The sequence below is a fragment of the Salvelinus alpinus genome, chromosome 16, assembly GCF_045679555.1.
Source record: "Salvelinus alpinus chromosome 16, SLU_Salpinus.1, whole genome shotgun sequence".
NCBI lineage: Eukaryota > Metazoa > Chordata > Actinopteri > Salmoniformes > Salmonidae > Salvelinus > Salvelinus alpinus.
In genome coordinates this window covers 38,041,674-38,061,845 of record NC_092101.1, presented here as the reverse complement: position 1 = coordinate 38,061,845, position 20,172 = coordinate 38,041,674, and the positions used below count along the sequence as shown (strand labels likewise).

At 48.5% G+C, this 20,172-nt stretch overlaps 1 protein-coding gene across 2 annotated transcripts in view; it reads left to right on the top strand.

The window, feature by feature from the left end:
* Positions 1-71: 71 nt before the first annotated feature.
* The window catches only part of LOC139541454 (zinc finger CCCH domain-containing protein 3-like), a 74,773-nt gene continuing 54,672 nt past the window's right edge, over positions 72-20,172 (top strand). For both annotated transcript variants that reach the window (XM_071346120.1, XM_071346119.1), the window contains exons 1-3: positions 72-207; positions 505-2,092; positions 2,381-2,583. In XM_071346120.1, the coding sequence (XP_071202221.1) occupies positions 135-207; positions 505-2,092; positions 2,381-2,583 (1,864 nt within the window). In that variant the 5' untranslated portion in view covers positions 72-134. The remainder of the gene's footprint in view (positions 208-504; positions 2,093-2,380; positions 2,584-20,172) is intronic.

Sequence of the window (20,172 nt, the reverse complement as noted above, 5' to 3'; positions counted from 1 at the left end):
AATTCCAAGTTTGATGACCGTTCAAATTGAATTTCCCCAATCGGAGATAGTTTTTTCCGAGTTCCCAGCTGTTTGAACGCGGCACCAGTTCACAGTTTTTTTGAACGCGGCAATACACATATCCGTGGCGCTGCATGATGACGATGTGCGCTTCGGACGTAAACATGGAGAGAGACGCGCTGAAAAGGCAAATCGATCTGTTGCAAAGTAAGTTGGTGGTTTACAGTACAGTGAACATTACTGGTGTATTATATTTAATAACTAGCTGATACTGAACTAGTCAATTTGAGAGTTGTTATGAATGCTGTGTTGGCTTTGCGAACCAATACGGTATATGTTTATGCCTAGCTAGCTGGCTATCGCTAGCAGGCGCGTAGGTTACTAACTATATTCTTGCCTCTACATATGGACGACCGAACGTAGAGGCAAGCTAGATTCACGCCTTTAAACTTTAATTTACCACTTTTGCCAGCTACCTCTTAACCTCGTTCTGTCATCTAACAGGTCTCATCAACAACCATAAGAGTGTCCATGGTGATGTCCCTTCTACTTCTGGCCGGCAGTGGCACCCGGCGAGGCCACCGCCACGAGGCAGGGGTCACAGCTCATCTTTCACCCCCACATTCCCCTCCCGGGGTGGGCCTTACCCCCCTCAGTCCGCGGGACACTGGAGGAAGACCTACTCCCTCAATAACAAGACCAGCTCAGCCCAGCAGAGTAGACCTACTATACAGACTGCCAAGCACTCTTTAGAGCAGCCATTAGTTTGTGCAGAACCCAACTCCTCTACTGGCTTGCTGTCCCTTAATGCTAGAGGCACCTCACAGCCCAGACACAGCAATAAGGACCTGGCTAGAGGAGATAAGGATGGAACAAAATGTGCTATGTCTGGGGATCTAAAAGGACCAGGGCCAAGGGGCCAGCAGTGTGCACTCACAGGGGGAGTGAGAAGAACTGGGACTGGGACAGGCAGTGGATCCACAGCTATAGAGTCAGAGACTGAATCAGGCAGAGGGAGAACAGGACCTGGGGGTGACGCTTGGCTAGGACTCTCTGGGCTAACAGGGCCTGGACCTCCAGATGACCAGCAGAGAGAGACTAAACATGAGTTTCAGCCTACCACTGAAGGGAAGGACATGGGACTGCCTGTGAAAGCCACTGCCCTTGGAGAAAATAATACAGAATTGACAAGTGTCCCTGTCTCAGACAAATCTACTGTTACTACCACCATGGTCCAGAGCACTGCTCAGCTGTATATCAGACCTCGTCACTCTGAGAGAACCAGCACAGGAGGTAAACACACTGTCAAGGCAACCACCGGCAACCTCATCCTTAGCGATACAAACCCACCTCTACTTCTTCCACCCCCTCTCTCTGCCTCCCCTAGTGCTCTACAAGGACCCCAACTAAGCCCCATGTCCAATTGCACACCAGCCCAGCCCCAGACAACCTCCTCTCCGCAGAGACACTCCAAGTTCACTTGGGTGAACAGCCATCAGCCAGGAGGAGCTGGGCCCAGCCAGGCCAGAACAGAGGCCCAGCCCCCAGACAAACTCATCACCTCTGCCCCCATCCCAGTCTGCCAACCTGGGCTCCCCAGTAGAAGAGCCTCTGCCCCCATCAAGAAGGTTCCCCGTAAGCTCAGTTTATCCATCGCAGTCCCGAAGACCACCAAGTACACCTGGGTGTCGTCTTCTGCAAGTGGCCAGGCCAGGCTGTCCCGGAAGCCCCTCTCACCCAAAGCCCTGGCTCTGCCCCAGAGAGCTCCAGAGAAGGGAGAGGGGGAAGCCAAGAAACCCAAATCCCCAAGTCTTTTAGCCAAGCAGCGTAAGGCAGCAGGTGCCTCCACCTCCCTTAGTAGTCTCTACCGCTGGAAGGCAGGGTCTGGAGGAGGGGGGCAGACTGGTACAGGAGGAGGGATAGGGGCCCGACGTGGGTCTGTGTTTCGTTGGACCTCGGAGAAAGAGAACGGGGCCAAGGGGGTGTCCAGTGTCCCTCTATCTATAACTCAACGCATAATAGTGCCCCCCTCCTCCCCTGGAGGGTTCAAACTCAGGAGCAGGATGAAGATTATCAGGAGGTCGGCTAGCAGGTGAGAAAGAGGAGGACTAAGGGAAGCCAGAGATGTCTTTACTTGTATCATACCTATTCTCTTACGTCTAGTAATGCATGTTGGAATATGTCTCTTTTTATCCTGATTTTCTATCTGTGAACATGTAATATTGCCTTTGGCCAGAGGGTGGCAGCAAATCTATCTTTAATTTTTTTTTGACACTCCTCGCTCTCTCTCACACACACACATACACACACACACACACACACACACACACACACACCTCCCTACCTGTCTCTGACACATACTCTGTCCTGTGTGTTGCAGTGAGTCTGGATCAGAGCGGAGGTCCAGCCCAGCAGACATGACCCTGAACAGCCGCTACTCTCTCCGCCGACGGACACACAGCCCGGTTCGGACACACACCCCGGTCTGGAGCCCGGGAGGTGTGAAGAGGACCCTGTCCCGTGAACTGGTCTCGTTCGGCAGACACAAGCTACGACGTCTCTCCCCCAGCCCCTCCAGGACAGGTAGAAGGACAGCACTTTATTTGACATTTTATTTAACCGGGAAAAATAAATAAGATCTTACTAATTACGATTACATCCTGGCAAACACTAGGGAATACGGGGGTAAACATGATCCATCCTATTAGGCCAAGAAGTAAATTGACCAGAAAAACAACTCTGACCCTTGTTACGTCAACTGTACCTCTGAAATATATGGAGGAATTCATGGAATTTCTATCCATTTTAAACTTAACACACCGTCAGATTTCCACTGTCACTGTCAGTGAGAGTAAATCATATAGAGAGGTCCTATTAGATAAATAGATGGTTTACTATAATTTTCCTTCTACTCAGGACTCAGGAGGTCTAGCTAATTAATTCAGCTAGTTGTGAGTGGTGTTGTCTCTGTTAGCCGTGACGAATTCACTTAATGAATATATCCTCTGTGGAGAATGACATTACATGGACAGTACTGTGGATCCAGTCTATCTAATAGCTCTATGGTTTAGTAACTCATTTTAGGACACTGTTGGACATTTGCACTGTTGCCAGTGCTTTGATTGGGCCAATTTTATTCAACTGTCCCCTCTCTCCAATAGGGGTCAGCATTCCTCTCTATGAGAGGCCTATGGAGCGCTGCTGTGATCTGTGTGTGTATAGGGGGTAGGGAGGGGTGGTAATTGATTACCCAATTGAGCCGTGATAGTGGGTAATTTGCAGTGGGTGAAGGTGGGGAAGAGGCTGCTGCTATCAAGTCCTGGCACCACCACCACTCTCCTCTCCCCCTAGCCAGCCCACTAGATAAAAAGCAGCTAATGCATAATTATCCTTTTGCAAATTGGATTGTTTTAACGAACTAGAGAATATAGACCTAACCTGATGGAACGCAATCTGTGTTTTTACAACCCTCGGCCCCTCCTCCCTTCCTTCCACCCCTCTATTCTCTTCATCCCTCTCATGCCCATCTCAGTGTAATCGCCCCCAGTCAATGGAGTCGAGCAGACATTAAAAAAGCCATCACTATTAACATTAGGCTTTATTCATCCTGATGGCTGGCTGTCTGGCACTCTCTCCATAGCTCACTCTCTCTGCTTCTCTCTCCTTTCTCTCTCTTCATTTACCCTCCTCTCCCCCTCTCACACAAATTATCTGTCCTCAATTGCTTTCATGCTGTCTAATTCTTCTCTTGTCTCGTTCTGTCTCTGACCCCGCCGTCTCTCTCTCCATCCAGTCATTCTTTCTCCTAGTTCTGTGCTTTATCGTCCTCTGTAAGTGTAGAGATGTAGCTGGCCTGAAGCAGGACTTATATTGTTTGTTTCTCAGTGATGGAGGGAAGGATAAATAGAGGAAAGAAAGAATGTTGCGATAGAAGAAGATGGAACGAGGGAGAGATAGAAAGTAGCCGTCTGTGCTGCAGATAAGAGCCTCTAATAAAGAGCAAATTGAATTACTAATGATGGGGACCAGTCTTACAGTACTGATGACCACACACACACTGTTATTTTTCTTAATTTCCTCTTCAATGAGTTCTCTCTTTCTCGGCGGTAGTGCAGGTGTTTATTTGGCTTCCCGGTTATCTGCAGTTTAATTTAAAGAGAGCATAAACCTAAGTGAGCAGTTAAGGCTGTAATGAATCCTGGGGGGGGTGTGTGAGAGCCCAGATAACCTTATAAAGCAGATAAACGACAGGAACGGACAGAACACAGAAAGGAGGAGAGTGGAGGAGTGCTGAGCCATGCGGGTTCAGGCCCTATGTGACGGATCTCTCCTAGTTCTCTCCCTCCATCCATCTCTATTTCAGCCTCTCTCCATCTGTCTTTGTTGGTCTCTTTGTGACTGTTTATCTATGTCTCTGTGTAATGTAATGTAGGTGTAGCCTATTATAATCACATTGTTTGCTCTGTTATTTCTCTGAATCTTAAAGGGAAACTACAGAATGTAGATGTCATTTCTAAAATACACTGGTATGGTGCTGGAGATGATGAATATGAGGTTGAAAAGTGGTGGATTTCCCCTTTAACATACAGGTGTATGATCTTAATTTGATCACCCTGTTGTTGTAGGAATTGTCCTGTACAGCAGGAATTGCAGTGGATTTGAAGTTTAAAAAGGCATCTAAAGTTTGTAGTTTCCACTAGGGCTGTCCCTGACAAAACAAAATCTTAGTCAACCTAGCGTCTTCTGTTCTTTCAACAAATCAATTGCTCAAAATGTTAAAACAAAACAAAAAAAGTGTTTTTCCCTATATCGACACAACCTATATGTTTTCATAAAATCAACTATATGTAGGCTACTGAGCTTGTCTGATGCTTTAAGCACACAGTGATTCAATAATTAAGACAATAATAATTGAGATCAAGATAGTCTAATCAGAAGAAGAACCTGTTCCCGTCCCTCCTCCAGCTGCTGCTGGTCATAGATTCTGCCATGAAGCTCCTGAAGTTACCGGTAGGTAATAGGCTGCACCAGGGGTTGTCAACCTTTTCCATTTGGAGTGCCAATTTATCGTACCATTTCTACCGATCTGCGTGCCAGTTATGATTTTCTTATGCACCTTTTCAGGGAACAGTTTCATTTCATTTCGAATAAAGCCTTCGTATCACAAAATCATTATCATGCGGTTAATCAAGATTCTTATAGTAACTTCTATTGCTTCTATGTAAAAATAGCCTACATAAAGCCAACAAATAAAAACATTGCAGCCTGCAGGTAGAAAATATCCTGATTTAAAAGACATCCTATAAATCACATTGGCTACACATGGCCTGTCTGCAAGGAACTTAAAACATTGTATCAACTATTAACTTGGTCTGGCCTGAAGCTGGCGCTGGCAAACTTGCAACATTGTATAGAATATTCTGGGCCCTCATAGTTTCCCTTGCCAGTGAGCTCCTGACAGCTGTAGGCTATTTGTGCCAGGGATAAGAAGTAATCAGGTAGGCCTATTTTATGAAGTTTCCACCGGATCAGAGCAAGAGTGGAAGAGAGCTGGAAAGATTTTAAAAATGGGCTACGTTGAGGACCTATTGTCATTCTCAATGGATATAAAAACAGACTTTGTGAAGAAAAAATGACTTTGAGAATCTCCACAGTGGTGGGGAGTTAAGACACAGAAATACTATCAGATCCACAAATGGGCACATTTCTAGGCCTACATTTGCGTGCATGATCGGGTGCACATACTTACTCAACATTAACAGGAGCGCTACAAACAAAAGACTATGAATAAATTGACCATTCGTCAATGGAATGAAACAAACCAAAACGTGTTCCTCACAAGTGTAGCCTAGGTTGTGTGGGCCGCAAACAACGTGTCCACTTTGGTTTTGCAAAGGTCAAGGGGCAAAGCTGAGAGGGCAACCGGCTATTGTTTGTTTACTAAACAAATGGCAGATTATCCAGTGTGATGGTGTGAAGGAGTATTTCTAAATATAGGAAGGGGTGTGTGAGTGTACTGTTGCTGTCCCTCACTCAACATATGGTTAACTGGTTGAGAGTTGGCATGACTTTATTTGGTACCATCACACACACACACACACACACACACACACACACACACACACACACATTCTTATCCCCTCAGTCAGTGGCTGGGTAGTGTTTTATTGCAGTTTCTGTTGTCAGTTTGTCTCTAGCTCTGTTTGTGTAAATCACCCTGGCTGGACAGATCCCTTTCACTGCTACACACACACACAGTCTTCTTTCTCCCACCCGGGCGGGGTTAGAATGTTGACCTGTTTGTGCGTTAGAGGTGGAGTGGTTCAGGTTCCTGTACTGGATCTGATATGGCAGCTATGTCCCCCCATCTCTCAGCATCAAGTTATTGGTACCCCCTCCCCCCCACCCCTGAAACCTTGTGGGGATCTCGTTACCGTGCCGACGATCAGCCCATTTATTAGGTCCATAAATCACTGCTGTGTGGTCCGTCATCAGACCCTGTTAACCTCTCATTGTCATTTCCAACTGTCTGCAACCTGTCATCTCACACATGTATGCACACACATGCTACCTGTGGTGTTCAGTGTCATGTGTGCATCTAACCACAGATGTATTTAGGCTTCACTTAGTGACCATATAATTCTTATATAATACTATGTTATAGTCTTACCCCTGGACTCTGCTATTAGGTCTTCATGTGACTTATCAAGATGGTGATTCAATGATTTCAAATATATTATTATGCCATTTAGCAGACGGTTTTATTCAAGGCGATTTAGTCATGTGTGCAGGAAAAGGAAATTGCCGCACACTGTTGCTCGTGCGCCCGGGTGATTTTATTCAGGGGTAAGTACTTAAAACATAAAAGTATTTTTACTTTTGGGGTATCTGTACTTTACTATTTATATTTTTGTACTTTTTACTCCATACATTTTCCCTGACACCACCCAAAAGTATAAAAGTTACATTTTGAATGCTTAGCAGGACAGGAAAATGGTCTAAGTCACACACTCAAGAGAACATCCCTGGTCATCTCTACTGCCTCTGATCTGGCAGACTCACTAAACACAAAGGCTTCGTTTGTAAATGATGTCTGAGGGTTGGAGTGTGCCCCTGGCTATCTGTAAATGATGTCTGAGGGTTGGAGTGTGCCCCTGGCTATCTGTAAATGATGTCTGAGTGTTGGAGTGTGCCCCTGGCTATCTGTAAATGATGTCTGAGGGTTGGAGTGTGCCCCTGGCTATCTGTAAATGATGTCTGAGTGTTGGAGTGTGCCCCTGGCTATCTGTAAATGATGTCTGAGGGTTGGAGTGTGCCCCTGGCTATCTGTAAATGATGTCTGAGTGTTGGAGTGTGACCCTGGCTATCTGTAAATGATGTCTGAGTGTCAGAGTGTGCCCCTGGCTATCTGTAAATGATGTCTGAGTGTTGGAGTGTGCCCCTGGCTATCTGTAAATGATGTCTGAGGGTTGGAGTGTGCCCCTGGCTATCTGTAGATGATGTCTGAGTGTTGGAGTGTGCCCCTGGCTATCTGTAAATGATGTCTGAGTGTTGGAGTGTGACCCTGGCTATCTGTAAATGATGTCTGAGTGTTGGGGTGTGCCCCTGGCTATCTGTAAATGATGTCTGAGTGTTGGGGTGTGCCCCTGGCTATCTGTAAATGATGTCTGAGTGTTGGAGTGTGCCCCTGGCTATCTGTAAATGATGTCTGAGTGTTGGGGTGTGCCCCTGGCTATCTGTAAATGATGTCTGAGGGTTGGAGTGTGCCCCTGGCTATCTGTAATGATGTCTGAGTGTTGGGGTGTGCCCCTGGCTATCTGTAAATGATGTCTGAGGGTTGGAGTGTGCCCCTGGCTATCTGTAAATGATGTCTGAGTGTTGGGGTGTGCCCCTGGCTATCTGTAAATGATGTCTGAGGGTTGGAGTGTGCCCCTGGCTATCTGTAAATGATGTCTGAGTGTTGGAGTGTGCCCCTGGCTATCTGTAAATGATGTCTGAGTGTTGGAGTGTGCCCCTGGCTATCTGTAAATGATGTCTGAGTGTTGGAGTGTGCCCCTGGCTATCTGTAAATGATGTCTGAGTGTTGGAGTGTGCCCCTGGCTATCTGTAAATGATGTCTGAGTGTTGGAGTGTGCCCCTGGCTATCTGTAAATGATGTCTGAGTGTTGGGGTGTGCCCCTGGCTATCTGTAGATGATGTCTGAGTGTTGGAGTGTGCCCCTGGCTATCTGTAAATGATGTCTGAGGGTTGGAGTGTGCCCCTGGCTATCTGTAAATGATGTCTGAGTGTTGGGGTGTGCCCCTGGCTATCTGTAGATGATGTCTGAGTGTTGGAGTGTGCCCCTGGCTATCTGTAAATGATGTCTGAGGGTTGGAGTGTGCCCCTGGCTATCTGTAAATGATGTCTGAGGGTTGGAGTGTGCCCCTGGCTATCTGTAAATGATGTCTGAGTGTTGGAGTGTGCCCCTGGCTATCTGTAAATGATGTCTGAGTGTTGGGGTGTGCCCCTGGCTATCTGTAGATGATGTCTGAGTGTTGGAGTGTGCCCCTGGCTATCTGTAAATGATGTCTGAGGGTTGGAGTGTGCCCCTGGCTATCTGTAAATGATGTCTGAGGGTTGGAGTGTGCCCCTGGCTATCTGTAAATGATGTCTGAGGGTTGGAGTGTGCCCCTGGCTATCTGTAGATGATGTCTGAGGGTTGGAGTGTGCCCCTGGCTATCTGTAGATGGAAAATAAGTAAATGGTGTCGTCTGGTTTGCTTAATATAAGGAATTTTTAATTATTTATACTTTTACTTTTATTTTTGATCCTTAAGTATATTATTGCAATTACATTTTACTTTTGATAGTTAAGTATATTTAAAACCAAAAACACAGTAGTATTTTACACTTTTACTTCAGTCATTTTCTATTAAGGTATCTTTTATTCAAGTATGACAATTGAGTACTTTTTCCACCACTGTTTTTGCTACAGTTCACACACACTCTCACACTCTCTAGGGTCAAAACGTTATAAAAATCTTAAAGTCCTTTAACAACGAGCTTGTGTGGACCAGACAGGTACCAGCGCGATATCATGTGTGGATCTGTTATTGCAGGGGAGATGTGTGGATCTGTTATTGCAGGGAAGATGTGTGGATCTGTTATTGCAGGGAAGATGTGTGGATCTGTTATTGCAGGGAAGCTGTGTGGATCTGTTATTGCAGGGAAGATGTGTGGATCTGTTATTGCAGAGAAGATGTGTGGATCTGTTATTGCAGGGAAGATGTGTGGATCTGTTATTGCAGGGAAGATGTGTGGATCTGTTATTGCAGGGAAGATGTGTGGATCTGTTATTGCGGGGAAGATGTGTGGATCTGTTATTGCGGGGAAGCTGTGTGGATCTGTTAATGCGGGGAAGCTGTGTGGATCTGTTAATGCGGGGAAGATGTGTGGATCTGTTATTGCGGGGAAGATGTGTGGATCTGTTATTGCAGGGAAGCTGTGTGGATCTGTTAATGCGGGGAAGCTGTGTGGATCTGTTAATGCGGGGAAGCTGTGTGGATCTGTTAATGCAGGGAAGATGTGTGGATCTGTTATTGCAGGGAAGATTCATCTCTGCACCCAGAACCAAATGTTGCATGCACACTTGCAACTATAGATGGTTGTTTTGGCCGACATGACTACATGTTGATAAAGAGGTCTACGTTCCCTGGCCGGAGAGATTGCCACCTCATATTTAGTCTGTCTCTGATGTCGTTAATCAGATCAAGCCAACCCCGCGACACCCCCTCTGTACGCACACGTGACTGGAAGTTGCGTTAGATAAGTGTCAGCTAAATGGTATATATATATATATAAATATAATTAAAATCAGGGCAGCAGATTTCTACTCATATTTTTTAATTGATATGTTCTACAGCACAGTAGTTTATAATAAAGATCTCTTTGCATATTGAGTTGATTGAACCATTCCATCTTGCATCACATATATAGTCAAAATATGGCACCAATACAACACACGCTGATGTCATTTGATGCATCTCACTCAAAAGCCTGTCCTTATTTGGCCGTGGCTTAATGTCTTTTAGTTTGTTTCTCTGCATCATTCGCTGGTTCACACACTCTCTAGTTTCTCACCAGAATCTCTATCACTCCTCTCTCTTTTTCCTGAAAATTCTCTCTTTCTCTGTTACACACACACACAGCTCTATGGGGCATGTGTTTGTTTGATTTCAGACTACACAGTTGCTGTGTTGCTATGTCCATGCATGTACCCATTTGTGTAAAATAATCTTTCTGCATGCCAGTAATCGTCTCTCACTATTTTAATAGTGAGGCTATAGAGTGAGGAGAGTGAATCTCGCTTGTGTGTATTTCTCTCCTCAGCTGCTTGGTAAAATATCCCACTCTAAATGCCATTCCCCACCACTCTCCCATAGCTGTGTTAATCAGGCAACACACACACACACACACACACACACACACACTAACATATCTGGGCCCAACCCCAGTGCTCAAAGACAGACATTCTGTTCATTCCTCTTCACTTTCTCAGGCCCTCTGTGTCAAACAGGTGGGCACACTGTGTGTGTGTCACTCTCTCTCTCACTCACTCATTCACATGGCTGCATGAGGTAATCACACACACAAAAACACATACACCCTCAGGCATCCACAGAATCACACACATGCTGCTTTGTTGTTTTGAGGACCAGCCACGTCCCTGGAGTCATTATCCACTACATCATGGTTATATTGATCCTTTTTGTTCCGCTTCATATTCCGCCTGTATTAGATGATTTGATTGGACTGTTCTTCTGGCCACATTGGTACTAGAACCAATATTGTCATGTGATCAACCAGTTAGGAGGCCTGCTATGACACAGCCCCCCCCTTGTACTGAGCTGTATGATGGTAGGACCTCTCTCAGCTCTCTCTCGTCAATTGGCCATAACTAAAGACCTGATGGACAGGCCATGCGTGACAGATGCACATAAACCACCCTGAACCGGGATGGATACTAGGAATACTTCACCTACACACACAAACGCTCACACACAGGCCTGTGTAAATGCTCACACACAGGCCTGTGTAAATGCTCACACACAGGCCTGTGTAAATGCTCACACACAGGCCTGTGTAAACATTTCATTGCATAGAACAGTCTTTTACCAGGGTTTGTCTGTCTGGTATTCTGTGACGACTCAGAGGATCTATGTGGAGTTCTGAAACCTTTGAGATGCGGTCAATGTGTGTGTGTGTGTGTGCATGCTTCATGTTTGTGTGCGTTCATATGTTTTTCTGAGTATAAGTGAGCGTGTTGGACCCGGTGGTTCAGGGACGTGTTGAAATGTGTAATCCATATGGTTTGAGTGGGTGTAGGCAGAAATCGTAACGTTAGCGTGAACTCTTCCCAGTTAAAGGGATAAATTGGCCAAATCCAAAGTATCTCCTTCCCCAGAGTCCGATGAACTCGTGGAGACCATTTTATGTCTCTGTGTCCAGTATGAAGGAAGTTAGAGGTACCCACCAGTCCATCTGACTCTAGGGGAGGAGATAAAGGGCCTCATTGCTAAAAACGGGGTAAATGTATTCTTGGTCCCCAGTGCAATCAAAGGTGTTCTGTGCCCTGCTGGCTAGATAAATCAGAAACCTTAACAGGATGACACGCACGGGCACACACACATGCTGCAAATGATGTCCAAAGACATGCCAACAGGGGTGTTAGTTAGTGGTAATAGGGAATGCAACTGGGTGGGAATGTTCCCATGTTAAACCTCAAGGGTCATGGGTCATGGTCATGTGACAGTCACTGAGATTAATTTTATTATGGTTTAGTCTATGCCATCAGTTTTACTGTGTTTACATGGATTCATACAAACCTTTGGCCTCTACATACAGTAGACCTGGCTATTTATTCAGGTATGGGTTTCTGCTTAAGTTTGTTTGATGAAAAATGGAAGACTGTTGCACAACTGGTTTAGCTTGGTGGAACCAGCTTGATCACTGGGTTCACCATTCTACTCCAGTTCAACTGATCACTGGGTTCACCATTCTACTCCAGTTCAACTGATCACTGGGTTCACCATTCTACTCCAGTTCAACTGATCACTGGGTTCACCATTCTACTCCAGTTCAACTGATCACTGGGTTCACCATTCTACTCCAGTTCAACTGATCACTGGGTTCACCATTCTACTCCAGTTCAACTGATCACTGGGTCCACCATTCTACTTCAGTTCAACTGATCACTGGGTTCACCATTCTACTCCAGTTCAACTGATCACTGGGTTCACCATTCTACTCCAGTTCAACTGATCACTGGGTTCACCATTCTACTCCAGTTCAACTGATCACTGGGTTCACCATTCTACTTCAGTTCAACTGATCACTGGGTCCACCATTCTACTTCAGTTCAACTGATCACTGGGTTCACCATTCTACTCCAGTTCAACTGATCACTGGGTTCACCATTCTACTTCAGTTCAACTGATCACTGGGTTCACCATTCTACTCCAGTTCAACTGATCACTGGGTTCACCATTCTACTCCAGTTCAACTGATCACTGGGTTCACCATTCTACTTCAGTTCAACTGATCACTGGGTCCACCATTCTACTTCAGTTCAACTGATCACTGGGTTCACCATTCTACTCCAGTTCAACTGATCACTGGGTTCACCATTCTACTCCAGTTCAACTGATCACTGGGTTCACCATTCTACTTCAGTTCAACTGATCACTGGGTTCACCATTCTACTTCAGTTCAACTGATCACTGGGTTCACCATTCTACTCCAGTTCAACTGATCACTGGGTCCACCATTCTACTTCAGTTCAACTGATCACTGGGTTCACCATTCTACTTCAGTTCAACTGATCACTGGGTTCACCATTCTACTTCAGTTCAACTGATCACTGGGTTCACCATTCTACTCCAGTTCAACTGATCACTGGGTTCACCATTCTACTTCAGTTCAACTGATCACTGGGTTCACCAGGCTACTTCAGTTCAACTGATCACTGGGTCCACCAGGCTACTTCAGTTCAACTGATCACTGGGTCCACCAGGCTACTTCAGTTCAACTGATCACTGGGTTCACCATTCTACTTCAGTTCAACTGATCACTGGGTTCACCATTCTACTTCAGTTCAACTGATCACTGGGTCCACCAGGCTACTTCAGTTCAACTGATCACTGGGTCCACCAGGCTACTTCAGTTCAACTGATCACTGGGTCCACCAGGCTACCACTGATCTGCATTGCAATAAAATGTCAACATTACAAACGGTGCATTTGAGAAAAAACATTTACATTTTTGTTTTCCATCCACCTGTTCAGAGTAGTGCTTTTACAGTCTTCTGTTTTGAGTACAGTACCCAGAATGTGTTCTGTTGTATAACGCAAAGCTCCAGGAAGCTGCTCCTAAAAATGTCTTGACCAGTCCCTCAGTCAATCAATCACAGAGCAGGACACTGGCTTCCACCTCCCCACTCATCTATCCCTCACCCCAGCCCCCTCCTCAACCCTCCAGTAATCCAACACTCCCTCCCTCTCCTCCATGTGTCTTCACAGAGTGAAGTGTTACCATAATAATCATGGGGGTTTGGCATTTGTGTGTGAAGAGGAGCACAGAGTCCTCAGATCGCCTGGCATGTTAATTATGGGGCCTCCTCTCTCCTGCTCGCTCCCTCTCTCTCCCCCTCCTACCCGGCCGCATGCAGGGACACTTGTGTTCCCGTTAGGGCAGGGGTAGTGGGTGAGGGGGTAGTAGGGTTAGGTACTTTAGAGCTCGGTAGTTGAGGTCCAGCTCTGTTCTAGTCTCTAACCCCCACCTGTAAGACAATCCTCCCTCTAGTCCTCCAGTGGGTTTAGGGTGGTGAACCTCAGAGGAGGAGAGACTGACAGGCTTTACGCTAGTTTATCCTCCGAGTTAAACAGGACATGAATCTGTCTGTATGGGGTTACCGCACCACCATACAGCTTTCTGCCCATACTGACATACTCACTCACTTACATACATATAGTACTCGTTTACTCACTCACTCACTTACTTACATATAGTACTCTACTCACTCACTTACATACATATAGTACTCGTTTACTCACTCACTCACTCACTTACTTACATATAGTACTCGTTTACTCACTCACTCACTTACATACATATAGTACTCGTTTACTCACTCACTCACTTACATACATATAGTACTCGTTTACTCACTCACTCACTTACATACATATAGTACTCGTTTACTCACTCACTCACTTACTTACATATAGTACTCGTTTACTCACTCACTTACTTACATATAGTACTCGTTTACTCACTCACTCACATACATATAGTACTCGTTTACTCACTCACTCACTTACATGCATATAGTACTCGTTTACTCACTCACTCACTTACATGCATATAGTACTCATTTACTCACTCACTCACTTACTTACATATAGTACTCGTTTACTCACTCACTCACTTACATACATATAGTACTCGTTTACTCACTCACTCACTTACTTACATATAGTACTCGTTTACTCACTCACTCACTTACTTACATATAGTACTCGTTTACTCACTCACTCACATACATATAGTACTCGTTTACTCACTCACTCACATACATATAGTACTCGTTTACTCACTCACTCACATACATATAGTACTCGTTTACTCACTCACTTACTTGCATATAGTACTCATTTACTCACTCACTCACATATAGCACTCGTTTACTCACTCACTTACTTACATATAGTACTCGTTTACTCACTCACTCACATACATATAGTACTCGTTTACTCACTCACTCACTCACTTACATGCATATAGTACTCGTTTACTCACTCACTCACATATAGTACTCATTTACTCACTCACTCACATACATATAGTACTCGTTTACTCACTCACTCACATACATATAGTACTCGTTTACTCACTCACTTACTTGCATATAGTACTCATTTACTCACTCACTCACATATAGCACTCGTTTACTCACTCACTTACTTACATATAGTACTCGTTTACTCACTCACTCACATACATATAGTACTCGTTTACTCACTCACTCACTCACTTACATGCATATAGTACTCGTTTACTCACTCACTCACATATAGTACTCATTTACTCACTCACTCACATACATATAGTACTCGTTTACTCACTCACTCACATACTTACATATAGTACTCGTTTACTTACTTACATATAGTACTCGTTTACTCACTCACTCACTTACATACATATAGTACTCGTTTACTCACTCACTCACTCACATACATATAGTACTCGTTTACTCACTCACTCACTCACATACATATAGTACTCGTTTACTCACTCACTCACATACATATAGTACTCGTTTACTCACTCACTTACTTGCACATAGTACTCGTTTACTCACTCACTCACATATAGTACTCGTTTACTCACTCACTTACTTACATATAGTACTCGTTTACTCACTCACTCACATACATATAGTACTCGTTTACTCACTCACTCACTTACTTGCATATAGTACTCGTTTACTCACTCACTCACATACATATAGTACTTGTTTACTCACTCACTCTTCTCTTTTACACTCTCAAACAACTTTTTGACATACTCACACTCAATAGATTACTAATTAACCACAGCCACTTTGTCTGTCAATCAGGAGCACTAGTATCTCTCACTCACTCCGCTAATAGCATCTACTAGTCAACCTGTCTTCTGCACCCCGCTGGTATAATGTAGTGTGTGTGAGGGGAAGAGATGAGTGGAGATGGGTAGGGCCATGTGCACGGGCCTGTCCCTGCCACTCTGACTGCCCATATCATAGACTCCAGTTTCAGAGGCAGTTCTCAGCTATGCTTTTCCTGCCTCCCCTCCTCTTCCCCTCACTTTCCCCTCTCTAGTTCTTCCCCATTTCTACTGTCTCCCCCCCCCCCACCTCCTTGCTCACTCCCTCTTTCCTTTTCTCCTCACTCTCTCTCCTCTCTGTCCAGAGGGAGTGATCTTTTCCTATTTAACTGGTTGGCTGATGCTCTCCCTGGGTCACCTGGGCATGGCCAGGGGCCAGATCACTCTCACCCCTGTTTCCCCCGTTCCCAGACTCCTAGCTAGCTTACCCGTTCTCTCTCAACCTGTCCCGTCCTTCTTTCCCTGGGTTAGTTGTGCATGGCTAGGGGCCAGATCATTCTCACCCTCCCTCCTCAGTCTACCCTGTCCCTGCCTTCCTCTCAACCTTTCCCGTCCAGTTCTGCTCTCCTTGGGTCAGCTGGGTAAGGTGAAGGACCAATTTATCACCCCTGACTCACTTCCCCATCCTGTCCAGTGCTGCTCGACCTGGCCCTCTCCACCAAACCCAGGCAGAGCCCTCCAGCCCCGGCCCCTGTCATGGGGAAACCTGACCTCCAGGGCGCTCCAGCCCCGGCCGCTGTCATGGGGAAACCTGACCTCCAGGGCCCTCCAGCCCCGGCCCCTGTCATGGGGAAACCTGACCTCCAGGGCCCTCCAGCCCCGGCCCCTGTCATGGGGAAACCTGACCTCCAGGGCCCTCCAGCCCCGGCCCCTGTCATGGGGAAACCTGACCTCCAGGGCCCTCCAGCCCCGACCCCTGTCATGGGGAAACCTGACCTCCAGGGCCCTCCAGCCCCGGCCCCTGTCATGGGGAAACCTGACCTCCAGGGCCCTCCAGCCCCTGCCCCTGTCATGGGGAAACCTGACCTCTGGGGCGCTCCAGCCCCGGCCCCTGTCATGGGGAAACCTGACCTCCAGGGCCCTCCAGCCCCGGCCCCTGTCATGGGGAAACCTGACCTCCGGGGCGCTCCAGCACCGGCCCCTGTCATGGGGAAACCTGACCTCCAGGGCGCTCCAGTCCCGGCCCCTGTCATGGGGAAACCCGACCCTCTAATCTCTGTCTCTCAGCCTTTCCAACTTTCCATTTCAGGCTGCAGTACCAGACACCCGAACCCCCTGTCTATTCTGGTTCTCTAGAGTTATCCAGCCAGATACCCCTCCTCCTCCCCCAGTCTCTCCCTCCTCCCATCCCTCCTCCCGTCCCTGCCCCAGTTCCTCCCTCCCTCCCGTCCCTGCCCCAGTTCCTCCCTCCTCCCGTCCCTGCCCCAGTTCCTCCCTCCTCCCGTCCCTGCCCCAGTCCATCCCTTCCTCCCGTCCCTGCCCCAGTCCATCCTGCCCCAGTCCATCCCTTCCTCCCGTCCATCCCTTCCTCCCGTCCCTGCCCCAGTCCATCCTGCCCCAGTCCATCCCTTCCTCCCTGCCCCAGTCCCTCCCTTCCTCCCATCCCTGCCCCTGCCCCAGTCCCTCCTGTCCCTGCCCCAGTCCCTCCCTCCTCCCGTCCCCGTCCCTGCCCCAGTCCCTCCCTTCCTCCCGTCCCTGCCCCAGTCCATCCCTTCCTCCCGTCTCTGCCCTAGTCCATCCCTTCCTCCCGTCCCTGCCCCAGTCCTTCCCTTCCTCCCGTCCCTGCCCCAGTCCGTCCCTGCCCCAGTCCATCCCTTCCTCCCGTCCCTGCCCCAGTCCATCCCTTCCTCCCGTCCCTGCCCCAGTCCATCCCTTCCTCCCGTCCCTGCCCCAGTCCATCCCTTCCTCCCGTCCCTGCCCCAGTCCATCCCTTCCTCCCGTCCCTGCCCCAGTCCGTCCCTTCCTCCTGCCCCAGTCCATCCCTTCCTCCCGTCCCTGCCCCAGTCCATCCCTTCCTCCCGTCCCTGCCACAGTCCATCCCTTCCTCCCGTCCCTGCCCCAGTCCGTCCCTGCCCCAGTCCATCCCTTCCTCCCGTCCCTGCCCCAGTCCATCCCTTCCTCCCGTCCCTGCCACAGTCCATCCCTTCCTCCCGTCCCCGTCCCTGCCCCAGTCCATCCCTTCCTCCCGTCCCTGCCCCAGTCCGTCCCTGCCCCAGTCCATCCCTTCCTCCCGTCCCTGCCCCAGTCCATCCCTTCCTCCCGTCCCTGCCCCAGTCCATCCCTTCCTCCCGTCCCTGCCCCAGTCCGTCCCTGCCCCAGTCCATCCCTTCCTCCCGTACCTGCCCCAGTCCATCCCTTCCTCCCGTCCCTGCCCCAGTCCATCCCTTCCTCCCGTCCCTGCCCCAGTCCATCCCTTCCTCCCGTCCCTGCCCCAGTCCATCCCTTCCTCCCGTCCCTGCCCCAGTACGTCCCTTCCTCCTGCCCCAGTACGTCCCTTCCTCCCGTCCCTGCCCCAGTCCGTCCCTTCCTCCCGTCCCTGCCCCAGTCCGTCCCTTCCTCCCGTCCCTGCCCCAGTCCATCCCTTCCTCCCGTCCCTGCCCCAGTCCATCCCTTCCTCCCGTCCCTGCCCCAGTCCATCCCTTCCTCCCGTCCCTGCCCCAGTCCATCCCTTCCTCCCGTCCCTGCCCCAGTCCGTCCCTGCCCCAGTCCATCCCTTCCTCCCGTACCTGCCCCAGTCCATCCCTTCCTCCCGTACCTGCCCCAGTCCATCCCTTCCTCCCGTCCCTGCCCCAGTCCATCCCTTCCTCCCGTCCCTGCCCCAGTCCGTCCCTTCCTCCTGCCCCAGTCCGTCCCTTCCTCCCGTCCCTGCCCCAGTCCATCCCTTCCTCCCGTCCCTGCCCCAGTCCATCCCTTCCTCCCGCCCCTGTCCATCCCTTCCTCCCGTCCCTGCCCCAGTCCATCCCTTCCTCCCGTACCTGCCCCAGTCCATCCTGCCCCAGTCCATCCCTTGGGGGCAGTTACGTTTTCTCCTCTCTCTTATGTGACTGTGTGCTTCCAGTCATGACAGGCATGCAAGCCTCCCAGCTCAACACCAGTCTCTCCTAAATCTCTACCCTGACCTTCTCCACCCCCCCCCTCAGCGTTCCATGCCTAGACACACACACACACACCATCTCTCTATCCCATCCCCACAGGTGCCGTCAGAACCAATGCATTCAAGATACGGAGCAGATTCTTCAACAGATGTAAACCTATATTAATCCTGTCACTCCCTCTTTCTTTCCCTCCACTCCATCTCCTCCTCCCTCCCTCACTTCAGCCCGCTCTTAACTCCTTCTAGTACCTTCCCTCCCTCCCATCCCTCCCTGAGCTCGCCCTGGGTGTGTGGGTGTTTAATAATGGATGATTGTTTGTGTTAATCAAGCTGTTGTTGTTAAAGGACTTTAAGATAACTGTTAATTCCACTGTGCCTGTATTGATTAGCTATGCTGTGGTGGGGATTGGTTTATAGCCCAGGCGAAACATACTCACCCCTCCTCGTCTTATCTCCCACTCCCCTCTTCACCCGTACTCGCTCTCGCTCTCTCCCATTCTGCCCCCTCCTCCTCCTCCTCCTCGTCTCCCCCCAGTACACACACACATACACACTCCTTGCTGGGATCCCAATAACCCTAATGTGTGGTGTGTCTGTCTCTCTCGCTTCCTCTTTCCCCTTTTTTGGCAGTTGGTGTTGGATAGGCCTATTGGTCATCTTGGTACACTGCTAGTGTTGTTGGTGATCTTGGTACGCTGCTAGTGTTGTCGGTGATCTTGGTACGCTGCTAGTGTTGTCGGTGATCTTGGTACGCTGCTAGTGTTGTCGGTGATCTTGGTACGCTGCTAGTGTTGTCGGTGATCTTGGTACGCTGCTAGTGTTGTCGGTGATGTTGGTACGCTGCTAGTGTTGTCGGTGATGTTGGTACGCTGCTAGTGTTGTCGGTGATCTTGGTACGCTGCTAGTGTTGTCGGTGATCTTGGTACGCTGCTAGTGTTGTCGGTGATCTTGGTACGCTGCTAGTGTTGTCGGTGATCTTGGTACGCTGCTAGTGTTGTCGGTGATCTTGGTACGCTGCTAGTGTTGTCGGTGATCTTGGTACGCTGCTAGTGTTGTCGGTGATCTTGGTACGCTGCTAGTGTTGTCGGTGATCTTGGTACGCTGCTAGTGTTGTCGGTGATCTTGGTACGCTGCTAGTGTTGTCGGTGATCTTGGTACGCTGCTAGTGTTGTCGGTGATCTTGGTACGCTGCTAGTGTTGTCGGTGATCTTGGTACGCTGCTAGTGTTGTCGGTGATCTTGGTACGCTGCTAGTGTTGTCGGTGATCTTGGTACGCTGCTAGTGTTGTCGGTGATCTTGGTACGCTGCTAGTGTTGTCGGTGATCTTGGTACGCTGCTAGTGTTGTCGGTGATCTTGGTACGCTGCTAGTGTTGTCGGTGATGTTGGTACGCTGC